Below are 23,703 nucleotides of genomic sequence, written 5' to 3'. Positions count from 1 at the left end.
TTGCCAGAGGCCTGAACCTCATTGCTTACCCCTGGTAAGTCGTCCCCCCCACAAGTATCCAAAACGGTATACTTGTTATTGAGGGGAACGGCCGTAGGGGGTCTCTGCACTGGCTGCTTCCTCCCAGTCCCCCTCACTGTCACCCATCTGTCTATAACTTTTGGAGTAACTACTTCCCTAAAGCTCTGATCTGTGACCACCTCTGCCTCCCGAATGATCCATAGTTCATCCAACTCCAGCTCCAGTTCCCTAACACGATCTTGTAGGAGCTGGAGATGGGTGCACTTCCTGCAAGTGTAATCAGCAGGGACGCTAATGGCTTCCCTCACCTCATACATGTTGCAAGAGGAACATTACATCTGTGCATATATACACCCAGCAACATCTGTTGTTGTACTCCACATTTTATATTGTCTTCCAATGTTCTTCCTTCCAAAAGATATGACTTCATAAACCTCTGCTTTGAAAATCATGCCACCTATCTGCCTATTCTATCAATTTGACTATGTCTTTCTGGAGTTCTACATTCTCCTCATCTCAGTTTTCAATTCTCCCAAGTTCTGTATCATCAAATTTTGAAATTGCTCCTTGTATAGGAAGATCTAGATTGTTAACACATATTTAAGAAAAGCCCTGATCCAAATATTAACTGCTGTGGTATTCCATTACAAACTTTCCTTCACCCTGGAAAATATCCAGCCATTAATGAGTACTTTGTTTCACCTCACCTCAGCTAATTTTGTGTCCATGTTGCTACTGCCTCTTCTATGCCATATAACTTTCCCCTCAAGTCTGGAATGTGGCATTGTATTCAACACCTTTTTGAAATTCTATATACACCACATCAACAGCAAAACCCTCATCAAGCCTTTCTATTGCCTCTTCAAAAAAACTCCAAGTTTGTTTTTTTTTCCCCTTTTAGAAATGTATGCTGACTCTTCCAGTTCAAGCTGCCATTTTCCATGTAGCTGCTAATTCAATTCTAAACAATTGTTTCTAAAAGCTTCCTACCTCAAGTTAAATAACTGGTTTCTAATTACTGGCCTTATCCCTGCAAACTTTCTTGAACAAGACCATAATGTTTGGAATTTTTCAAAGTTATGGCATCTCCCCTTAGTCCAGGGAAGACTGAAAGGTTGTGATTTCCATTCACATTTCCTTCAAAATTCTTGAATGCATCTCGTCCACTCCTGGTGTCTTGTCAACACTTCTGTCTGGCCAATTTCAAGCCCTTCTAGTGTCAGTGTTGCCACCTCTGACGACATGGCCACATTAGCATCTCTCTTTGGTAAAGACATATGGAAAGTATTCATTTAATAGTTATGACCCCTGCCACCAGGAGTAAATTCCCTCTAATTGGCCTAACTCCTCCTCATCCTGCCCTTTTATATGGCTGTAGAGATCTTTGTGACACTGCTTGATTTGCTATCAGGCTTTTCTCCTAATTTCTCTTTGCCTCTCTTAATTGCTTTTTCACCTTCAATATTTGTCTTGGTTCTCAATTTTATTTTCTACCTGATATTTGTCATAAGCACACATGTTGTTCTTTATCTTAATTTCAATATTCTTTTCATCCAGGAACTCTGGATTTGTTTGTTCTACTTTTCCCATTTGAAGAAAATACTTGACTGTAGCCAAACCATCTCCTCTTAGAAGGTAGCCCATTCTTCAGTTACTGCTTTTCCAGACAACACATAATTCCTGTCAATCCTGCAGAGCTCTGTTCTCGTGCTGTTTGAAGTTTGCTCTTCAGCAAATGATTTTTCTTACTCTGGATATTGCGTGTCATTGCTGCAAATGTGTTGCTGGTCAAAGCACAGCAGGTTAGGCAGCATCTCAGGAATAGAGAATTCGACGTTTCGAGCATAGCGTGTCATTCTCCATCTCATCCTGAACTTCACAATGTAGTGATCACTGGTGACTGTCTGAATCGTACAGATGAGACCTCAAAGAATCCTGTGGCATATATAAGATATTTAATCATCACTAAATCCAAAATTTTATTTTCATATAACCAAGTAAAACTGTGATGTACAAAAGGACAAGGGAACCCAGGTGGAATAAATTGTTAAGATGAATGATTATGGTCCGGGCACTGACCTAATTCTAGAAAGATCTCAATAAGGAGCACTGTTGGGATTGGTTTTGAAAACGAAGGATGATTTAACTTGCGAGTTTGTATCCAAAAACGATTGAATGCAATTCTCGATTCACCCGTTTCTGATGAATTTTGTCTTTCAGATTCTCTATGATACTATTACTATTTCACTATGCATATTTCTGTTCTTCTTGAATCAGACTCCAATAGCGTATGTTTAGCTTTCCAGGAATTTGCAGTTGCAGTTTTGAGATTGACCTTGTCTTTAAGGAAAATGTGGTTTGCAGATGGGAGCTTGTGTGTGCTTTTCGCATTTTTGATGACTGCGTAGTTGAATTTAATGTTGCAGATGCAGGACCATGGCTCTGAAACTGTGTTGTGGCGATTTCGAAGGTTAACTATACAATAACTTTCCCTCTCTGTTCATTACAACAACAGCAAGAATACTGGAGGGCTGTGGAGCAGAAAGACTCCCACGTAGCAGTGCATTCTGGAAAAGTAGACACAAAAGCACATGGGAGTGGGTTCCCTGTTGGGAAATCAGAACCTTTTTCAAGGTAATGTTGCTTTTAGAAATGCGATAACATGATGGAAATTACAGGGTGTTTGTGTTATCATGTGAGCTTCAACAGCCTATTTTTCTTAGCTAAATATTATTTTGAGGGCAGGGTGAGGGGATGTTTTTCAGATTTTCAAATGTTTATCTTTTCTACAACAGGCATGGATGGAACCTTACAGTCCTTCCTAATAATTCAGGGTCCATCCTGCGACACTTTGGTGCTTTGTCAGGTAAGGAATGTGGAGTAAGTGAGAAGTATTTTTGAGAGTGGGTGTGGGGAGAGAAGATATGATTAAATTTAAGATGGTGGACCTTTCTCAAATTATTTAAACGGGTTATTGTTTGAAGGATATAAAAATTGTAAGGTGAGATAGTACTCCAACAAAATTGAGTAAAAATATAGGTTCGAGCCTAGTAATTTTTTTTTAGAGAAGAAATATCACTGCTTTAAAACAAGTTTCCACAGCTTGATGAGTATGGGATCACCCCTTCAGCAAGTCCTTGAGTTTGATATTTTCTGACACTATTAAAGAGGACAGTTAATTTAACTTGTGATGCATCATAGGTGTCACCCATCTCCTGGAGTTGGATTTCCATTGAAAGTTGGAGACCAATTTCCCAAACTTTCATTTCATGAATAGGTCATAGCCATTTCTTTCCTCTTTACCACAATGACAGGGTTACCAAAAATGAGAGGACATTGGAAAAAAATGTTTCCAAGTGATGTGGGCATAACTGGCAAAACTGGCATCATGTTGCCCATCTCTCATTACCTTTGTGATATAGGTGGCTTGCTAGGCTATTTCAGAAGACAGTTGAGTGTTGACCATATTTCGGTCTGAAATCATACATAGGCCAGACTAGGTAAGTTTGTTGGATTTCATTTCTTAAAAGACATTAATAAACCAGAGGGGTTTTTATGATTACAATTACTGAACCAAGCTTTCGATTCCAGATTTATTATTCAGTGAATTTAAATTCCACCAACTACCTTGGTGGGATTTTAATCTGTGTCCCAAGGACATTAGTCTGTGCTTGTAGATTGCTGGTGGGATGGCATTACCACTGTTTTGTGGTGTCTGTTCCTTCCATGGGGATGGAATTATCATGATAGTTAATTCTATCCTTTCCCATTGCATGTTTGTACTGTTATAGACATTTGCCAGTATAAATTGTTGTGGACAAACAAACTGGTCTTGGAGAACCATGGCTGTGTTTCATGTACAGTAGCCCGTTTAGAGTTTTTTTAAGGAAGTGTCAGCCTCTATTCCTGATTTTGCTGCAATTTATATTTTCTTTTTAGGAGTGACGATTCCTTGGCTAAATATTGGCATGGTTTTCACTACCTCATGCTGGTCACGAGACCAAAACCACCTTCCATACATTGACTACTTACACACTGGTGCTGATTGCATTTGGTAAGTGCCTGTCCTGGGGAGGGGAGTCTCTCCCTTGCAAGACCCACTTTTAGCAGAGCAGATTTGGATTGATCAGCGACTATCTCTGGATTTGGGTTTGGCTAACTAGCCTAATTCTGTCACCCAACACACACACAGGTCAATTCTTGCCAGATATATCTCTTTCTTTAATGTTGTATTGTAGGGTACCAGTATGGAAAAATAACTTTGGATGCACTTATGGAGTTCTGATTTGAATTTTCATGCCAGAGAACGGACTCAGAATAAATCCGTTTTTCCAAACAGCGAAGTCTTTTTTTCTTTTGAAAATTCAGTTTCATTCTGAATTGAATTCACCTGCCTTATTTATATATTTTTTAAAAATCCCAGGTTAGCTACTGATATGGATTCTTTTTGAATTCATTGCCTCATAATAAATGAAGCTGCTTGTAGCTGGTCCTCACTTGATTAGTTTGGTCATCAAGTGTCACCAAGTACTTTATTGTTGAGGATAATAGTTTTTTTTAATTCTTCCACCAGATTGAACTGAAGACCTGCTTCACTGACACAGAAGTGAGTTAATTTTTTTGTCCATATCCTTAAATTACCTTTTAAATTGCATTAATCAAATGACCAGTTAGCCAGCATGGACAGAACTTAGCATATCTGTGTCAGACAGGCAGAGTGTTCAGCACTTTAAAAGACGGGCTGAAATGAGGTGCAACTTGCTGTTCGTTTAAATCATGATATTGGTTTCCTCCTCTTCTCTCATACCTGCCCCTTCCTCAGTTTCAGTTTTTTCTGCACTGTTTTTAATTGTCTTTTTTTTTGCAAACTACTTGTGTGGCTCACTGGAGTTGACACCATTTTGTCTTAATTCAGTGCATCTTGAGATGCATATGGGTGGACAGAGGCTTCCTGGTCAGACCTGATGCCATAATCGAAGGGTCCGATAAAGCTCAGTGCTGCGGAGGTTTGCGGATTTGAGTCTTGTGCCATCCTAGTGAGATGCAAAGCAGCAAACCCAGGTATATTTATAAATCGTTGAAACAGATTGAAATGTAATTTATTTTCTTGAGCAAGCTCTTTAAGTTGAGATGCCCCTTAATAGTACTATTTATGGACAGCTTCATTTCAACTGAATGTGACATTCAGATTTTTATGGAAATATTGATCGCATGTTTGGCACAAGCTCCATGAATGCAAACTGCTCTCAGATCTAGCCTTCTAGGTAGCCAGTCTTAAAGAAGAAATTTCTTCAAGAGTCATCCCAAGCAAGTGCTCTCACCATTGCGTGTAGAGCTGCAAACTGAAATTAGTTCTGTAAACCCTGGTCATGATGGCTTCCGTCTGCACTAATAGTTTGAAGACCTTTGATTTATGGGAACAGTAAACTCCTCCTGACCACTACTTTGAATGTTGTGAGCTAACTTTCAGGAATGTGACCCAAACACATACAATATACTTTGCATCTAAATCAACTGAAGAAACACTGATAATTCAGCAGTAAAATTTGGTTATTCCAACAATTCTGCTTCTGTGAATGGCATGACAATTACATTTTTTTTGTGAGACATAACATTTTCCAATTGTTCCTGTAAACACTTTCACAAGTTTTCTGTTTTTTCCAGTGCTTCCTCTGTGGCAGGTGGGGTATTATTATTTCAGAGGAACTTTGGTTATCTGAAAGTTGATTATCTGAATAAGATCGCAAGGTCCTGACGCTTGTCTAAACTGTTTAATCCGGTATTCGATTATCCAAACAAAATACTCCTTGCCCGTGTCGTTCTGATAATCGTGGTTCCTCTGTATATACAATTCAAAGAATAGAAAAAGGATTGAAATGCCTTGGAAGATCGACAGATTTTAACTGATTACGTTGGAGTGTTAATTTGCAATAAAATTACTTTTAGAAGAGTTTTACGAAGTTCCAGTTCCTCTTGAACCAATTACCGAGGAACACGGTCAACCCAGAGCAACCGTGCTTATGTATAATTTCTGATCAACCAGATGCCTTTGCAGTTCATATATGTTTATACTAACAAGCTGTTAGTTCAGGAGGAACTGCAATTAATTTTGATCAAGTGGATTGTTTGGTGAAATTTGGAAAAATAACATCTGAATCTTTTGGTTGTTGCCATGTCAAACTTCTGGATTATATTCTACAATTTTGCATAAGGTTAATGAAGGACTTGATTAAATCAATTGAAAATTTTATTTCAGCTTCTGCACCCAAACATTCATGTTTTAGCCTGACTTATTGCCAATTTATTTGAGGTGGAGGAGCTTTGTCATGGAATCAATATGATACAGCAGGAGACTATTCAGTCCACTGAGTCTGTCTGTAGAGAGTTGAGTCAGTCCCAGTCCCCTGCTGTTTTCCTATAGTTCTGCAAATTTGTTTCCTTCAAGCGCCTATTCAATTTCCTTTTGTAATCTGTCTCTGCTTCCGTCATCCTCATCGACAGTATTGAAGATAATTGCTACTGTTGAGTACAAATGTTCTACCTGCTTACATACTTCTGTCATATCTCTCAATTGCCCTGGAATGACAACAATCTCAGCTTCAGCAATCTAACAGTATAACTAAAATTCTTCAACTGCACCCTTTCAAGGATCCCTGCATCTTTCCTACATTGTGGTGACCAGAGTTGAACATGCTACTCTAGTTGTGTCTTAAGCAGAGCTTTATGTACAATTTGCATAAGTTCACTGCTTTTGTGGACAATACTTCTGTGTATGGAGCCATAATTCAATAAGCCTTGCTAGCCACTCTCTCAATATGTCTTGCTATTTTCAAAGACATTTGCACATGTGTCCACTGGTTCGGCTCTCTTTAAAAGCCTTGCTTTTTATTCTATTTTTTCTCCTAATTCTCTGTATTAAATTCTATTAATTGCTTGTCTATCCATTCTGTTAGCCAATTTATTTCCTGTTACAGTTGATTAATGTCATCTTCACTATTTGCCCCAAAAAGTAATAATCCTAGCAAGGATCCTTGGGGCTCATCCAATCTTTGGTGAGCACCATTCTCTGTTCTGCGACCTGAGGGGGAAAAAAATCCTTCTTCTTTCCTCAAAGTTTTTTTTTTGTCAAGATCTGTTTTAATCAGCTTCTTCAAATATGTTATGACATGTCTCTGGAGCAGGTGGGTCTTGAACCCAGGACCTCTAGCTCAGAAAAAATTTACAAAGATGTTGCCAGGGCTGGAGAGTTTGAGCTGTAGGAAGAGTCTGAATAGGCTGGGGCTATTCTCCCTGGAGTGCCAGGGGTTAAGAGGTTTATAAAATCATGAAGGGCATGGATAGGGTGAATAGTCAAGGTCTTTTTTCCTAGGGTAGGCGAGTCTAAAACTAGACAGGATAGGCTTAAGGTGAGAGGGGAAAGGGACCTACGGAGCAAATTTTTCTTGTAGATGGTGGTAAGTGTATGGAAAGAACTGCCAGGAGAAGTGAACAGTATGTGAATAGCAAGGGTTTAGAGGGATGTAGGCCAAATGCTGGCAAATAGGACTCGAATAAGTTAGAATATTTGGTCGGCATGGATGAGTTGGACAAAAGAGTCTGTTTCTATGCTGTATATTTCTATGTCATTTGAACCAGATGACTTTTCTGCTCTAAGCCTAGCAAGCGTTTCCAGTATCTCCTCTCTATCAATTTTCAATCCATATATTTGTCTCTGTTGTTACAGCTTCTACTGATATCGAACTTGAAACCAACTGTGTTCTTCTATTAGCAACAACCTTCCTATAGTTCCAGCTGGGACTAATAAGTCAGTTTAGATCAGGGATTAAATTTGTGACGACCTTAGTTCAATTACATATTAACTGAGACAATCGATGGTAGAAGTTTTGACAAAATGCAAACACTCCAGCTGCAGTCCAGTGAATGGAGGGAGTTAAATTGGAATGGAGTTAAGCAAAGAAACATTTTTTTTAATGAAGACTTGGAGATGCAGTGAAGATTTGTATGTTTGTCTGAAGACCATACCTCCGCAATGATTTTGAACTTTAAACAGGATGGTGAGTATATCCTCACTGATATTTGGGCAAGGCCTGCCTTCTGGAGCATTTTTGTAATGTTATAAAGTACTTTTTTAAACAAATATACATGGACAATGTAAGCCTTTTAAACCTTTCAAAAAGACTGTGTGTGTGTGTTGGGGTGGGGTGTGTGGTGGGGGGAGGTGGAATAACAAGAAAAATGACCAGCTCTGCAACAAATCCTCTATTCTCTGTATACCGTTGGTAAACTTTTCTTTTTGGGATCACTGGGCTACTTGTCATTTGTTGGATGTCTCTGTAAATCTTCCACAGATTAAATAGATGCTCTGGAAAATGTAACCTCTTCACTACCACAAGCTGCAGTCCAGATTAGTAACTGGTGCCATTTTTGTCCTGTTTGCCTCAAGCTTTGGACTGTAACATTTTCAGCTATCTTCCTTTCTCCAGGTATTGTATTCCTGCTGAGGAGAAGAGTAAACTTGATGAAGTGGTGCATACCCTGCTGCAAGCTAATGGCACATCAGGGCTGGACATGCTTGAAAGTAATATAATGGTAAGAACAAAACTTTCTATATGCATGTGAATAGGATGGCTAAGTACTGCAGCCCTTGTAACTGGGATGTACTGGCAAAAATTAACAAGTGTGAGTCTAGATTCTGCCTTTTACCAGCTTTTGCCACTTTAAGTAGGTAGTTAAAAGTGCAAAATAGTGAGAAAGTTTTTCTCTGTGCCTATCACACTTCACTGAAATTGAAGTGAATTTGGTGATGTTTGACAAGTTACACAAATTAATCTGCAATCAAGATATGGGCAATAGAAGGGGAGCACTATGGGTGATTTAAAATAGGCATTAATTTAAAAACAAAATGAAGTTGATTTATCTTGACATTTCACTCAGGCATATAGGGCATCAAACTAGTTGAAGTATGCAGTCACTTTAAAAAGTGCTGGAGTTCAAAGTAGTGATTTCCTTCTAAATTAAAAAATTAAACTTAATAATGGGTGACTAGAATTTGCTGTTTTCTAATGTTAAAGAAATATGACATTGATTATATAATTGTGGCAGGAATTGAATTTTTAAAATTCTTCCTTTTTAATGTGGACATTGCTGGCAAGATTCCCTTTATTGCTGGTGGTGAGGAGCTGCCTTTTTGAACTACTGATGTCCATGTGCTGTCGGTGCATCAACAGTGCTATTAGGAAGGTGTTTCAGAAATTTGCCCCTACAGCAGTGACAAAATCAAGTCACGGTGATAACTGTTGCCTTTGTGCTTTTAGTTATTAGAGGTCAAGAAGTTAAAGGGGACATTTGAAGGAGGCTTCGCAAGTTGCTGCAGTGCATCTTGTAGATGGTGTGCACTACTGCCACTGCATCTGAGGAAATGAATGTTTGTTTGTCGATGAGTATAAATCTGCATTTTTTCCCTGAATGGTGTTGAAGTTGTTGAATTACAGTCTTCAAACAAATGGAGAGTTTTCCAACTCCTTTGTATTGCAGTGTTAAAATCTAGCCAAGGTGAATGGCCCCATCAAATTCACCATGTTCAATTACTTTTGTATTGTGATTTTTCTCTTCCATATTACCTGTTGATTTCTCATTTGTAAGAAACACTAAATTGCTTCTCCTACATGCGGGGAAGAAAATTAGAAAAATAATATCTTTATAACTCCCAATTCCATTTTACAACATAATTTGACAATATCCAGTCAACCCAAATCAGCTACTAATCAGTATCTGGAAGGAAGGATTATTGCACGTCATCTAGTAAGTTGTATTTCTATCATTTTTGTTTATTTTGAAATGCATGAATTAGAAATTCTGTCTTTCAGAGGAGATGTTAAACTGAACTTCCATCAATTTGTTTATGTAGCTATAAAAGATTTCATGGCCACTATTTACCGAAGAGCTGGAGAGTTCTGGTGTTTTCGCTACCATTTATCCATTAACCAAGACCACTAAAATAGATTAACGTGCTGTTTATCTCATGTTGTTTCTGAGACCTTGCTGTTTGCTAATTGGTTGTCTCATTTGCCTACATAATAACAATGACGACACTCCAAAAGCAATTCATGACTGAGAAGCATTTTAGGACGTCCTGAGGGTGTGAAAAGTGCTTTGTGAATGTAAGCTGGTTCTTTTTTTTTATTTTGTACTCAAGAGGTGATGTATGTTAGTGCTAGAGAATAGGATATTTTTCATTTTCATTATCCAGTGTTGCACTCCATGTTGCGTGCAAAATGTTTAGATGTGGATTAAAGCAGGAGCTGATTAACCAATTTTATTTTCACGACTCCCTTTTCTATATAGCCAGTGTAATTCCTTTGCCTTTGAGGTTTGGAATCACTGTGATTATCTAATTAGCTCCTAAATTCTAAATTGTTTTTAAAATGAGGTAATTGTTCTTGAGGCTCATTTAAAACAAAACTGGACAAGATGTTACTTCCGCAGGCTGGAATTCTTGAATATGTAGGTTTGGTTTATGACATGAATCAGCATTAATTCCTTTCATGGTACTTCGATACATGGCTGGTCTTAGTGTTTTTTCCACTAAATCTTGTCCGTTCTCCTCTGCTTTGTAGTTACATAGGATGTGTTGATGTCCTACTACAGCAGCAACTGTATCAGGAAGGCCTCAAAATATTATTTAGAAAAAATAAACTGCTGAATAGTTAGCACTCAGCTTTGTCCCCAGTGTCCTCCCCATATCTTGTTCACATGCCCACTTATCTAGCACCCCTCTGGTAAATAGCCATTATCACTTCTGGTGATCCCTTTTGTAATTGAAAACAATGCAGTCAGATCCAAATGTATGTTGCCATTTGTTTCATTTGAAGAATATTTTCAGTTCATGTCAAGATTTTACCATTTTTATTTGCATAATTTAAAAGCTGAAGAAACATAAAAGCAAACAAGAATGCTTTGAAAATAGTTTTGAGAACTTGATAAACATTGCCATAACCCTCAAAGCCTTCTGTCCCTTTGGACAGGGTGGTTTGGGGGGAAGGAGGGGGAGGGGAAGGGAGGAAGAGTAGGAGACACAGCATCTCAGAATCACAGAAGTATTACAGTGCAGTCAGAGACCATTCATTCTCATTTGTACTTTGCACTGGCTTTCTGAGCATGTTTGCTCACTGTCACTGTGTTTCCCTGTAACCCTGTATGTTGTTCCTATTTAGGGTGGCACGGTGGCTCAGTGATGAGCACTGCTGCCTCACAGCACCAGGGACCCGGGTTCAATTCCTGCCTCGGGCAACTGTCTCCCCGTCTCTGCGTGGGATTCCTCCCACAGTCAAAAGATGTGCAGATTAAGTGAATTGGCCATGATAAAATTGCCCGTAGTGTTAGGGGTAAATGTAGGGGGATGTGTCTGGGTGGGTTGCTCCTTGGAGGGTCAGTGTGGAGTTGTTGGGCCAAGGGCTTGTTTCCACACTAAGGAATCTAATCTAACCTAATCTAATCTAATCTTCTAATGTCCTCATGATGTCTCAATTGGTCATGCATCAACCATGCTTCATGGCAGTGCATTCCAGACCATAACTACGCAGAGAAAAATATTTCTCATCTTGCATTTATTTCTTTTGCAAATTTCTGTCCTCTGATTTTTGATTCCATTATAAGTACTGGAGGAACAATTGTCACCATGTACTCTGTCCAGATGCCTAATGATTTTGAAAGCTTCTTTCAGATTCCCTGTTACCCTTCTCCTCTCCAAGTAGGTCCCAACTTCTCAAATCTGTCCTCAAGTTTCTCATCCTTGAAACCATTATTGTACATCTCTTCTGCATTTTCTCCGATGCATTCACACCCTTCCTGAAATCTTCCTGGTGTACAGAACTGTACTCCATACTCCAGCTGAGTTCTAACTAGTGTCCTAGTTAACTAGTTCAACATAGCCTCCCCCACTCTGTGCCACGTTTTGTTTCATTTGAAACACATTTTCAGTTGAAGACTTTTTCATGTTTACTCTTATGAACTTGATTTGAGTATTTTGAAGAAATAACAAAGAGGATTGTTGAGGGCAGTGTGGTGGACGTGATCTATATGGACTTCAGTAAGACGTTCAACAAGGTTCCTCCTGGTAGACTGGTTAGCAAGGTTAGATCTCATGAAATGCAAGGAGAACTAGCCATTTGGATACAGAACTGGCTCGAAGGTAGAAGACCGAGGGTGGTGGTAGAGGGTTGTTTTTCAGACTGTGACCAGTGGAGTGCCACAAGGATCGATGCTGGATCCACTGCTTTGAGTCGTTTATATAAATGATATGGATGCAAGCATAAGAGGTACAGTTAGTAAGTTTGCAGATGACAACAAACTTGGAGGTATAGTGGACAGCAGAGAAGGTTACAATGGTATCTCGATCAAATGGGTTGAGGAGTGGCAGATGGAATTTAATTTAGATAAATGTGAGGTGCTATATTTTGAGTAAGCAAATCATAACAGGACTGATACACTTAATGGTAAGGTCCTGGGGAGTGTTGCTGAACAAAGACACCTTGGGGCACAAGTTCAGAGTTTCTTGAAAGTGAAATTGCAGATAGGCAGGATAGTGAAGAAGGTATTTGGTATGCGTTCCTTTCTTGGGCAGAGCATTGAGTATAGGAGCTGGAGGTCATGTTGCAGCTGTGCAGGACTTTGGTTAGGCCACAGTTGGAATATTGCATGTAATTCTGGTCTCCCTCCTATCGGAAGGATGTTGTGAAACTTGGAAGGGTTCAAAAAAGATTTGCAATGATGTTGCCAGGGTTGGAGGGTTTGAGCTATAGGGAAAGGCTGAATAGGCTGGGACTGTTTTCGCTGGGGATTGGAGGCTGAGGGATGACCTTATGGAGATTTATAAAGTCATGAGGGGCATGGATAGGATAAATAGACAAGTCTTTTTTGTGGGGAGTCCAGAATTGGAGGGCATAGGTTTAGGGTGAGAGGGGGAAAATGTAAAAGGGACCTAAGGGACAAGTTTTTCACGCAGAGGTGGTACATGTATGGTATGAGCTGTCAGAGGAAGTGGTGGAGGCTGGTACAATTACAGCATTTAAAAGGCATCTGGATGGGCCTATAAATAGCAAGGGTTTAGAGGGATATGGGCCAAGTGCTGGCAGGTGGGACTAGATTAGGTTAGGAATCCGGTTGGCATGTACAAGTTGGACCAAAGGGTCTGGTTCCATGCTGTACATGTCTATGACTCTAATTCAAAAGTTGAATAAATGCAAAATCAAATAAGAGGACTTTGAAAATAGCTTTGAAAACTTGAAAAATATTACTATAAACCCTAAATGCCAGCTGGACCTTGTTGACGGAGAAAATCCAGTCAATGAGAAACTTAGCAGGTCTTCCAAGACTACTGTATGATTTTATTAACTTCTCTCTCTATTCTGCCACCTTTAATGAATTACGCAGATATACAGCCAGGTCTCTGGTCCTGCACATGCTTTAGAATCAGACCTTATTTTCTACTATCTGTCCATGTTCTTTGCATTGAAATGTTTCATTGTATTGAACTTCATTTGCCATCTACCTATCCACTCATTCCACCAACTTGTTAATGTCATTTTGAAGATCTGTACTGTCCTTTTAACAATTTAAAGTGCTCCCAGGTTTTATATTACAAATAAATTGATTTATCCCCTGCACACCAAGATCTATATCATATAGGTATGAGAAACAGCAAAGCTCCCAATAAAAACAAAGCTTTCACCAGACCAAAAATACCCACCAGCTATTTCTGTTTTCAGTCCCTCAGTCAATTTTGCAGCGACCTTATACTCCATATGCTATAACTTCCCTCAAGTGTTCTGTGGTATTGTATCAAATGCTTTTGGAAATCTATGTACATCTCCATACTGACCTTGCTCTGATCAACGATCTCTGTTACTTCCAAAAAAAAACTCAAAACACGATCTTTCCTTGAAAAACCTTTTTGAAATTAACTAGCAGTTTTTTTTCCCATTTGACAATTGATCCTGTCCACAATAGCAGTTGCTGGAATATTCCCACCATCAAATTTAAACTGACTGCTCTGTAGTTGTTGGGCCTGTCTTTAAATCTTTCTTTGGACAAAGGTATAATTTTTGCAGTTCTCCAGTTCTTTGACACCAGATTGAAAGATTAATGTCAGTGATTCTGTAATTTTCACACTCACTTCCTTTAGTATGTTTAGGTGAATCTCATCTGGTTTGATACCTTATCAACTTTTTAATGTTAGCAATTTATTCAATGCCATCTCCTTATGAACTTGAGGCCCTGCTAGTGTTTGGCCATCCTCCTTTTGTCACATGGCTCAGGCAGCATGTATCTCATAGATAAAGAAATGAAAGAATTCAATTAATACCTCTGCCATGTTTCTTGCCTCCATTTATAAATTTACTTTTTGATCTCTAATGATCTTACTATCTTATGCCACCATTTTTATGTGCCTTTGGAATACTTTGGGATTTCTCTATATGTTAGATTCCAGGTATTTTTCAAATGCCATCTGCCTTTCATGTTTACGTTTTTCACCTCTCTTCTGTACTGAACTTGATTCTCAGTTGTATTTTCCACTTTATTTCTGTCCCCTTCAACCAGGGAGTTCTTGATTTGTTTATCCTACTTTTCCCTTTTGAGGAAATGTACCTTGCGTCTGCCTGATTCATTTCTTCAAAGAAAGCTCATTATTCAGCAGCTGTTGTTTCTGCCCACCTTTGGTACCAGTCTGCTCAGTTCTTGCCCTGTTGAAGTTGGCACTGCGACAGTTGATGCCCTTACTCTAGATTGTTCATTGTCGTTTTCTTCCATCATCCTAAACCTTGTGTTGCAATCGGAACTGGCCCCCAAATGTTATCCTACTGACACTCGTTCTACTTCGCCCATCTTATTCCAAGAACCAAGTCTAGCAGTACCTCCTTTTTTTGTTGGACTGGACACAGACTGTAGGAAACTGTCGTGAATGTGGACTAAGAACGCTTGCTACTCTTTGCCCATTACACTACTATTATAAGTACTTCATATTGTTTGCAATATCTATAGTTTCTCTGCAGATTCAATCCCCTATATCCTTCCCACTAGTTAATGTGTATAGATTACACCAAGCAATGTAAGTGCAGTCTTTGCTCCTTGGGGATTAGCCAATTCAATTTTGCCTTTTAGTGCCCTGAGGCATCCTTTTTCTCCAGCATCACTGTGCTCTCCTTAACCAAAAACATCACTCCTCCGCTTACTTCTTTACTATCTTTTCTGAAAACTTTAAAACCAGAGATGTTTAACCACCACCACCTACCCCATCTGACCCCAGGACTTTGGACTATATCCAAATATGTATGTTCTATCTCAAGAAGAACAGTTGACTAACCACAACATTATGCAAATTATTATACTTGATTTCAATGAAATAATATGATCCTTTTCTTGAAAATACATATCTTTATGAAAGTAATCTTACTCATAATCCACTATCCGTGTATCAGCTCAACTCAGTGACACTTTTTCAAACGACCTATTCAAAATATTTTCTGTCGTGGTGAAAAGTTTTAATTTGTTTCACTTTCCAGTAATTTGGCATTTGGCTGTCCTTTACACACTGCCCTTATTCATTGTCACCCATCGTAGGATTGAATACTATGTACCAATTAACAGTGTGCACACTATTAGGATTGAATGCTATGTACCTATTAACAGTGTGCACACTCTTACCCATGAATAACTTAGACTGCAGACCAAAGTCCTAATGTAACCCCATCAGTTTATCATTCTGCTGGTTCACTGCATTGTTTTGGTTCGTTAAACCTAAACAGTATCATTGTTCATAGCCAGTGGTTGCTAAGCCCTATCGACATGTTCTCTAGGCTTTGGTAAGCAAGTGTTTTGGGGGATGTGTAATCCATATTATATTTGCCTGCAGTATATTGAGTAGCAACATTGTCGATTTTGCTTGAAGTATTATGATGGGTTTCTGTGCCACAACCAATTCTCAACTAACCCCGCTGCCCCAAAAACTAAAGATCATTATTAAATTGCTGCATGTTTTGATGTATGACAGTATATCACTATGCAACCATCTTCAGTAGTTTTCAAACATTTAATAGTCAAGCAAGTGTTTAGCCAATGGCACACATCTCTAAAATGAAACAGTGCAAATTAATCTTTTTGAATTCTTTGTGTTTGTCAACTGTTAGAAATAATTTTTCTGACACTCGAAGCTCACTGAACACATTAATTTTGAAAGCCTATATATCTGAACACTTGGAAAAACTTGCTGAGTGACTTGTCTCCTCCTTTGACTTCCATTAGAGAGCAGACTTGCTTGTCAATCTGAAACGGTGCTCTGAAGCACTATGGGCATAATTAACTCGGATTTGGGAACTCTGAGCCTGCAGAGAGAAATAGCTTCGTTTTGAACTTCAGTCATCAGCCATGATATTTTGGAAGTGCTTCGGCAGTGTGCAGACCCACCCCAGTTAACTCCTCCCCAAACAAAATGACTTCTCCTCCACAAATAGCGAAAAATTGATTTATTTTATACTAAATTGGCTATTTTATGGTATATTTGTTTTTGAAGAATATATATATTTAGCATACAATGTCATTTTAAACTTGAAACATTAAAAACTTTTATGTTGCTGTGTGTTATGGACATTGCAAGAGAATAAATTTATTAGTTGTTGAACTTGTATTAACTGATGAAATTCAAATGGTTATTTCAAAAGCAGCACATTCTAAACTGCATTGAGTTGTGCTATTACACTTGTTTCTCTCTTTTCCAAAGTAAAATCCAATTACCGCTATCAACCAATATTACACAAACTGGATTTCTGTTTCTTAACTGGTAAATATTTGTCTTGCTAGATCTCTCCAGAGGTCCTGTGTAAGGAGGGGATCAAAGTATGTCGTACTGTACAGCAGAGTGGCCAATTTATTGTATGTTCTCCAGGAGCCTTCGTCTCCAAAGTGTGCTGTGGCTACAGTGTTTCAGAAGCTGTACATTTTGCAACTACCGAATGGTTAAATATGGGCTATGAAGCTGCTAAGGTAACAGACACAAGTTACTACATAATCTTGCTTGAAATAAGTATGGTAATTTAAAATTTTTATTTGGTACTGGTGGAATGTGTTGTATGAGAAGGAATGGTGGGCAAAGCCATCTCACAAAACCATCAGTCATACTGGTCATACTTGATCTTTGTAAGGTATAGTGGAGTCAATTAAAACTCTAATCTGATGTGGGCAGATGGCTCAGTTGTACAATGGGAGGCACTAAGTCTGCATGAGGGAAAGGGACGAGCCAAGTACCCCAATTCTATGTAAGTGACTCTGGGTTTTGGGGAATTCAGCAATAACCTCACCTGTGTAAGTAACTGAAGGTTCTGTGGGTGCTGCTCGTTGCCCTAACCTCATTTCAATTAATGAAATTGGTGTACCTCTGACTGCTTTCACACTACTTAGGTCTCAACTCATTTTGGTGCTGTAGGTTAGTTAGTTTCGTCTGTCAAAAAGCAAGTGATGGTGCTGGACTATTGTGGGCGGCAGTGGCTCAGTGGTTAGCATTGCTGCCTCACAGCGCCAGGGACCGGAGTTCATTTCCCACTTTGGGCGACTGCCTGTGTGGAGGAGTTTGCACATTCTCCTCGTGTCTGTGTGAGTTTCCTCCGGGTGCTCTGGTTTCCTCCCACAATCCAAAGATGTGCAGGTCAGGTGAATTGGCCATGCTAAATTGCCCATAGTGTTAGGTACATTAGTCGGGGGAAGAATGGGTCTGGATGGGTTACTCTTTGGATGTTTTTGGTCGGTGTGGGCATGTTGGGCTGAAGGGTCTGTTTCCACATTAAGTGTGGAAACCCAAGCATTTATTTTTCATTTTATCTCCATCAGAGTATTAAGTTTGAGAGCCAGCATTTACTGCTGAAGATGTGTTACCCTGGTCTTTGGTAAGCTGTGTTTTTCTCTCCACCTAACTAGTGTTGTTCTGTGTCTGTATAGGACCTGAAACGGCGGTACATTGCTAATGCATTTTCCATGGAAAAACTACTTTACCTTATTGCAACAGCAGAATCGAAACGAGAAAGTGGGTCAACACTAAGCCACGTTTCTTCACTTTTGAAAGAACTCAGGTACCTTTTTGTGCATTTAGTTGAAATATTTTAAGATGAGAAAGGAAGCTTACTTTTACTGGTCAAGAGCATTAAATGTAAGTGGGGTTTCCTTTACAAATGAATCCATTGTTAAGAGCGCATAACACAATTTTATAGCTTAAATGTTATGGAACACTAGTTACTCATTAATTTTACCCCTATTTGTGCATAAAGGACAAGTTAATGAGGTGAATGATTTGTAATACAAATTGATTCCATTTAATAACTCCATTTCACAGAATCACAATTATTATGGAGCATTCAGTCCATTATTCCTGCATCTAGTGCTGATCTTTTACCTTTATCCATTATCCCTGCACCGTTTCATACTAAATAATCATACAATGCCTTCTTGAATGCCTCAATTGGACCTGTCTGAACCATATCTCTGCGCAGTGTGTTACATCCTATACAAACTTGCTATGTGAAAAGCATTTTTCTTCTCATCGCCCTTATTGTTATCTTAAAATTTATATCCTTTTTTTACTGAGAGCGCACAGCTTCTCCATATCTACTCTATGCAGACTGCTAGTGAGACTTTGAAGACCTCTATCAAATCTCCTCTCAGCCGCCTCCTCTCCAAGGAAAACAAACCCAACTTCTTCATTCTATCCTCTTAACTGAAGTTTTTCATTCTTGGAAGTATTCTTGTAAATCCCTTCAAGGCATTCACATTTTTGCTTAGTACCCACAACTATACAAAATACTGAAGTCATATGAGTGTCTTGTATAAGTTCAAAATCACCTCCCTGCTTTCAAATACTATTCCTCTATAAATAAGGTTGATACCACTTTGTTTTATTAACTGCTCTCTCTATCTGTTTTGCCATGTTCAATGATCTGTGCACATATACACCCAGGGTTCTTTGCTCCTGCACCCCCTTTAGAATTGTACCTCCTATTTCATGTAGCCTTTTAATGTTCTTTTGACAAAGTGCATCACCCCACACTTCTCTGCATTGAACCTCATCTGCCACCTATCTACCCACTCCACTAACTTATCAATGTTCTTTTGGAGTTCCATGCTGTCTTCCTTTTTAATGTCAACTGCAAAATTTGAAATTGCCCCTGCACACCAAGGTCTAGCTCATTAGTATATATCAAAAAAGCAAGGGTCCCAATAACAAATCTTCCTTTCGCGCAAAAGATATCCATTGATCATTACTCTGTTTCCTATCATCCAACTTATTTTGTATTCATGTAGCTGCTGTATCTTTTATTATTATGAACTATAATATCCCTCACAGTTTTTTTTGGCATTATATCAATGCCTTCTGGAAATCCATGTATACCGCATCCATAGCTTTGCTTTCATCAACCCTTTCTGTTACCTCTTAAAAACATCATTAATTAGATATAATTTCCCCTTGAAAAATCCATACTGACTCTTCCTAATCAGCCAAATCTTTTCCATTTTATCCCAAATAATGTTACGAGAATAAAACAAACAAATGATTACGCTGGAGATCTGATATAAGCAAAAACAGAAATTACTGGAGAAACTCAGTAGACTGGCAGCATCTTTGGAGAGAAAACCGAGTTAACATTTCGAGTCTAGAACTGAAGAAGAGACCAGACATTAGTGGTTGTGGATTTGATAGGTGCTGTATAAGGAACCTTGGTGAATTGCTGCAGTTTATCTTGTAGATGGTACACACTGCTACTACTATGCATCAGTGATGGAGGGATTGTTTGTGGATGTGGTGCCAATGAATCTAATGGCTTTGTCCTTAATGTTGTCAAGTCTCTTGAGATTTGTTGGAGCTGCACTCATCCAGGCAGGTGAGAAGTATTCCATCACCCTCCTTGTTTGTACTTTGCAAATGACGGACAAGCTTTGGGCAGTCAGGAGTTGAGTCACGAGCTGAAAGTTGTGCAGTCATCAAAAACCATCCCCAGTTCTGACCTTATGATGGAGAGAAGATCCAAGGCCTTGGTGAGACCACGCTTGGAGTATTGTACACAGCTTCCGTTGTCTTACCTAAGAGAAGATGTTTTTGTGTCAGAATGAGTGTAGTGAAGGTTCACTAGATAAATCCTGGGATGGCAAGATTGTTGTATCAGAAGAAATTGAGCTGACTGGGCCTATATTCACTGGAGTTTAGAATAGTGAGAGGAGACCTCTTAAGGGTGGCATGGTGGCTCAGTGGTTAGCACTGCACAGCACCAGAGACCCGGGTTCAATTCCCGCCTCAGGCAACTGTCTGTGTGGAGTTTGCACATTCTGTCCGCGTCTACGTGGGTTTCCTTCAGGTGCTCCTGTTTCCTCCCACAATCCAAAGATGTGCAGGTCAGGTGAATTGGCCATGCTAAATTTCCCGTAGTGTTAAGTGAAGGGGTAAATGTAGGGGAATGGGTCTGGGTGGGTTGCTCTTCGGAAGGTCAGTGTGGACTTGTTGGGCCGAAGAGCTTGTTTCCACACTGTAATTAATCTAATCTAAATTCATTGAACCATGCAAAATTATGACTCAGCTGAATAGACTGGAGTAGGAGGCCAGAGCAGTCATGGTCTCTGGTCTCCAGTCTCCAGATAAGTCATTTTGGATTGAGGTAAGAAACAAATGTCTTCATTGAGGATGGTGAAACTATGAAATTCTGTATCCCTGGCAATGGAAGCCAAGTCACAGTATGTATTTAGTGAAACAAAAATTGATTTTCTAGAGGCTAAAAGGTATCATACAATATGGGGCGAAATCATGAATTATGATAGAGGATCAGATGTGATTACGTTAAATGACAAAGTGGGACAATAGGCTGAACAGCCTACTCCTCTTGTTTTTGATATTTTTATATATATTGTACAGGAAGTCCAGTTAAATTTCTTAATAAGGAATGTTCTGCACTAACGTTTCTCTGTAAACTGCATACAGCCTGCCTCATGCAGATTGCACATAGTTAAACTCCCTTAAATAGTGGGTACATTACTCAGGAATTTTAAGAATATTTTGGTAATATGCTGACCAGAGTTTGGAGTCTGTTTGTTAAATTTTTAATGTAGCACTTCGTATTAATCTGTGAGAACAGCGTACTAGCTTTTGACAAATAATATTTGATGCCTGTCCCTAAAATTGTACACAATTAGTTGTATGCACAAATATTTGCTATATTGTGGAAAATGATTGAACCATTGTTCATGTATTCCTGTTCTGAATAAATCTAACACCAACTTGTCAGTGTGCTGAATAGAATTGTACTGAAATGATGAGGAAAGATTGGAGATATCTGAGTTGTAAATCTTGAAGGCGGCAGCACACTAGAAAGCAAAGAGAGTAGGGGAAAGAGGCGAGTACAGTGATCATCACTAAGGAGAAGGGGCTGGGGAAGCTGAAAGGTCTGAAAGTGGATAAAATCACCTGGACTAGATGGACTACACCGCAGGTCTGAAGGAGACAGCTGAGGTGGTCTTTGTGGAATTACTGGAGCCAGGGAGGGTTTTCCAGAGGACTGGAAAATGACTAATGTAAGCTCTTCATCCTCTAGGTCATTCTTGTAAACCTCCTGTAGACCCCTCAAAAGTCAGCATATCAATACAAGCTCATGACTAATATAACTCCCATGCTTAAGGAGGGAGGGAGACTGACTCAGCCCTGTTTTACTATACATGTCAAGTACTCTGCAGTCTCATATATAATAATGGACTTTAAAATTTTGCCAATGACTGAGGTCAGGCTAACCAACCTATAGTTCCAGTCTTCTGCCTCCCTCCCACCTTAAGCATGGGAGTTATATTAGTCATGAGTTTGTATTGATATGGTGGCTTTTGAGGGGTCTACAGGAGAGATTGACAGATGAGTTTGTTTGCCAAGGCCAAAGGGAATGATTATGGGGCAAGAAAAGAAACGATATGTGACTGGAGCAGGTGTACTGTTGATTTGAAAAACAAATGAGCGTATCTGAAACATGCAAAGAAAAGGAAACAGAACCGAGACACCAAGCCTCTTACAATTTAATCTGGAAGAAACAGCATCTCATCTTTCACTTCGGTACTTTTGAGACTTCCGGACTCGAGTTAAGTTCATTTCAGACCGTGAGCACCCCCTTTCATTATTTTTGTTGTTTTACCTTCGGTTTACAGCACATTTGTCGTAGTTACATATATTTTGTTTCTTTTCTTACTGTATCACCTTTCCCTTTGCTGATAGAGGATCTGTCATTTGAGTCTGTCATTTGTCTTGCATGTAATGCTGTATTTTTTGTACTTGTCCCATCTACCCCTTTCTCAAAACTACTTATCTCAACTTTTCTCAGTTCTGATGGAAGTCAATAACTTGAAACATTGTCTGTTTTTCTCTGCACGGATTCTGCCTGACCTGCTGAATATTTCCAGCATTTTCTGTCTTTATTCCCTACTTATTGCAATATAGTTGTCTTGTAATTTACTTGGGACCTGCATGCTAACTTTGGCTCACTCACAAAGCCACTCAGATCCCTCTGTAGCATCACCTTCTGTAGCTCTCCATTTAAATTTTGTTCTACTTATCTACTCTTTATACCCAGGTGGACAACCTCACATTTTCCCAATTGAATTCCAACTGTTAAATTTTAGCCCACTCACATGACTTGTCCGTACCGCTTTTGAGGACTATTGGTGTCCTCCATCCAACATGTTTTCCTGCAGCCTTTGTTTCGTTGGCAGATTTATCTTCCATACACTTTTTTCTTCCATTGAAGTCATTAATATAGATTATTAATAGTTAAGACACTGTGTTGATCCTGTGGCATCCCAGTAGCTGCATTGAGGGTAAGCCATCCATATGTGTTAACGTTTTGGATCCAGTGATCCCTACGGTTCTGAGAAAGAGTCACTGAACCTGAAACATTAACTTTGATTTCCCTTCACAGATGCTGCTAGACCTGCTGAGATTTTCTAGCAACTGCTCATTTACAATGTCTGCAGTTCTTTTGCTTTTTCTTACATATGTGTTGGAATTGCTTCATTGTTATTCTAGTATAATACAGTGATGATCAAAATGTGCAGATGATTTCTTTGGCTGCATAGCTGAAAGATTAATTGAAAAATGCAATGTTGGCTTTCCATTATATCACAACAAATTAATAATGTACTTCCTACCAATGATATGATACGTTTAGTTTTTGAAAATAGTAATATTTCCAATATTTTTTCAGGGATACAGAGTCGAGGCAGCGGCAGCAGCTGCTTGACGCAGGTTTGCATTCGTCAGCTCGCTATGGTAGCCATGACAGCCACCTCTCCATGATGGATATGAAGAAAAAACCAAGGAAATGGTCAGCCTCAGAAACATCAGAGAGGAGATGCCAAATCTGCCAGCAGTTGTGTTACCTATCCATGGTGAGTTGAAAGGTTCTTTGTGGCGGGAATGGAGATGTTCAATATCTGAGCATAGTACTCTATTAATTGCTAATCATGAAAAGAAAGTTATTGTGTTGATTTGTTTAATATTATCTTCTAGTCTTGCTGAAAATTCTCCTATGCTGTTCCTAGCCCAGTCATACACAAGGGAATATCTCATATTTGCAAGTATAACATCAGTTTAGAGTAGGGGAGGGTAAATGCAATGCATGA

The 23,703-nt window shown here is 39.2% G+C and overlaps 1 protein-coding gene across 2 annotated transcripts in view; it reads left to right on the top strand.

Moving 5' to 3' along the window:
• The window catches only part of LOC132832270 (protein Jumonji-like), a 447,638-nt gene that overhangs the window by 407,190 nt on the left and 16,745 nt on the right, over nucleotides 1-23,703 (top strand). For both annotated transcript variants that reach the window (XM_060850122.1, XM_060850121.1), the window contains 7 exons: nucleotides 2,537-2,655; nucleotides 2,817-2,887; nucleotides 3,961-4,075; nucleotides 8,505-8,610; nucleotides 16,876-17,058; nucleotides 18,007-18,137; nucleotides 23,286-23,469. In XM_060850122.1, coding sequence (XP_060706105.1) covers nucleotides 2,537-2,655; nucleotides 2,817-2,887; nucleotides 3,961-4,075; nucleotides 8,505-8,610; nucleotides 16,876-17,058; nucleotides 18,007-18,137; nucleotides 23,286-23,469 — 909 coding nt within the window. The remainder of the gene's footprint in view (nucleotides 1-2,536; nucleotides 2,656-2,816; nucleotides 2,888-3,960; nucleotides 4,076-8,504; nucleotides 8,611-16,875; nucleotides 17,059-18,006; nucleotides 18,138-23,285; nucleotides 23,470-23,703) is intronic.

This window comes from Hemiscyllium ocellatum, chromosome 34 (assembly GCF_020745735.1).
Source record: "Hemiscyllium ocellatum isolate sHemOce1 chromosome 34, sHemOce1.pat.X.cur, whole genome shotgun sequence".
NCBI lineage: Eukaryota > Metazoa > Chordata > Chondrichthyes > Orectolobiformes > Hemiscylliidae > Hemiscyllium > Hemiscyllium ocellatum.
This window is presented reverse-complemented; position numbering and strand designations above follow the sequence as displayed.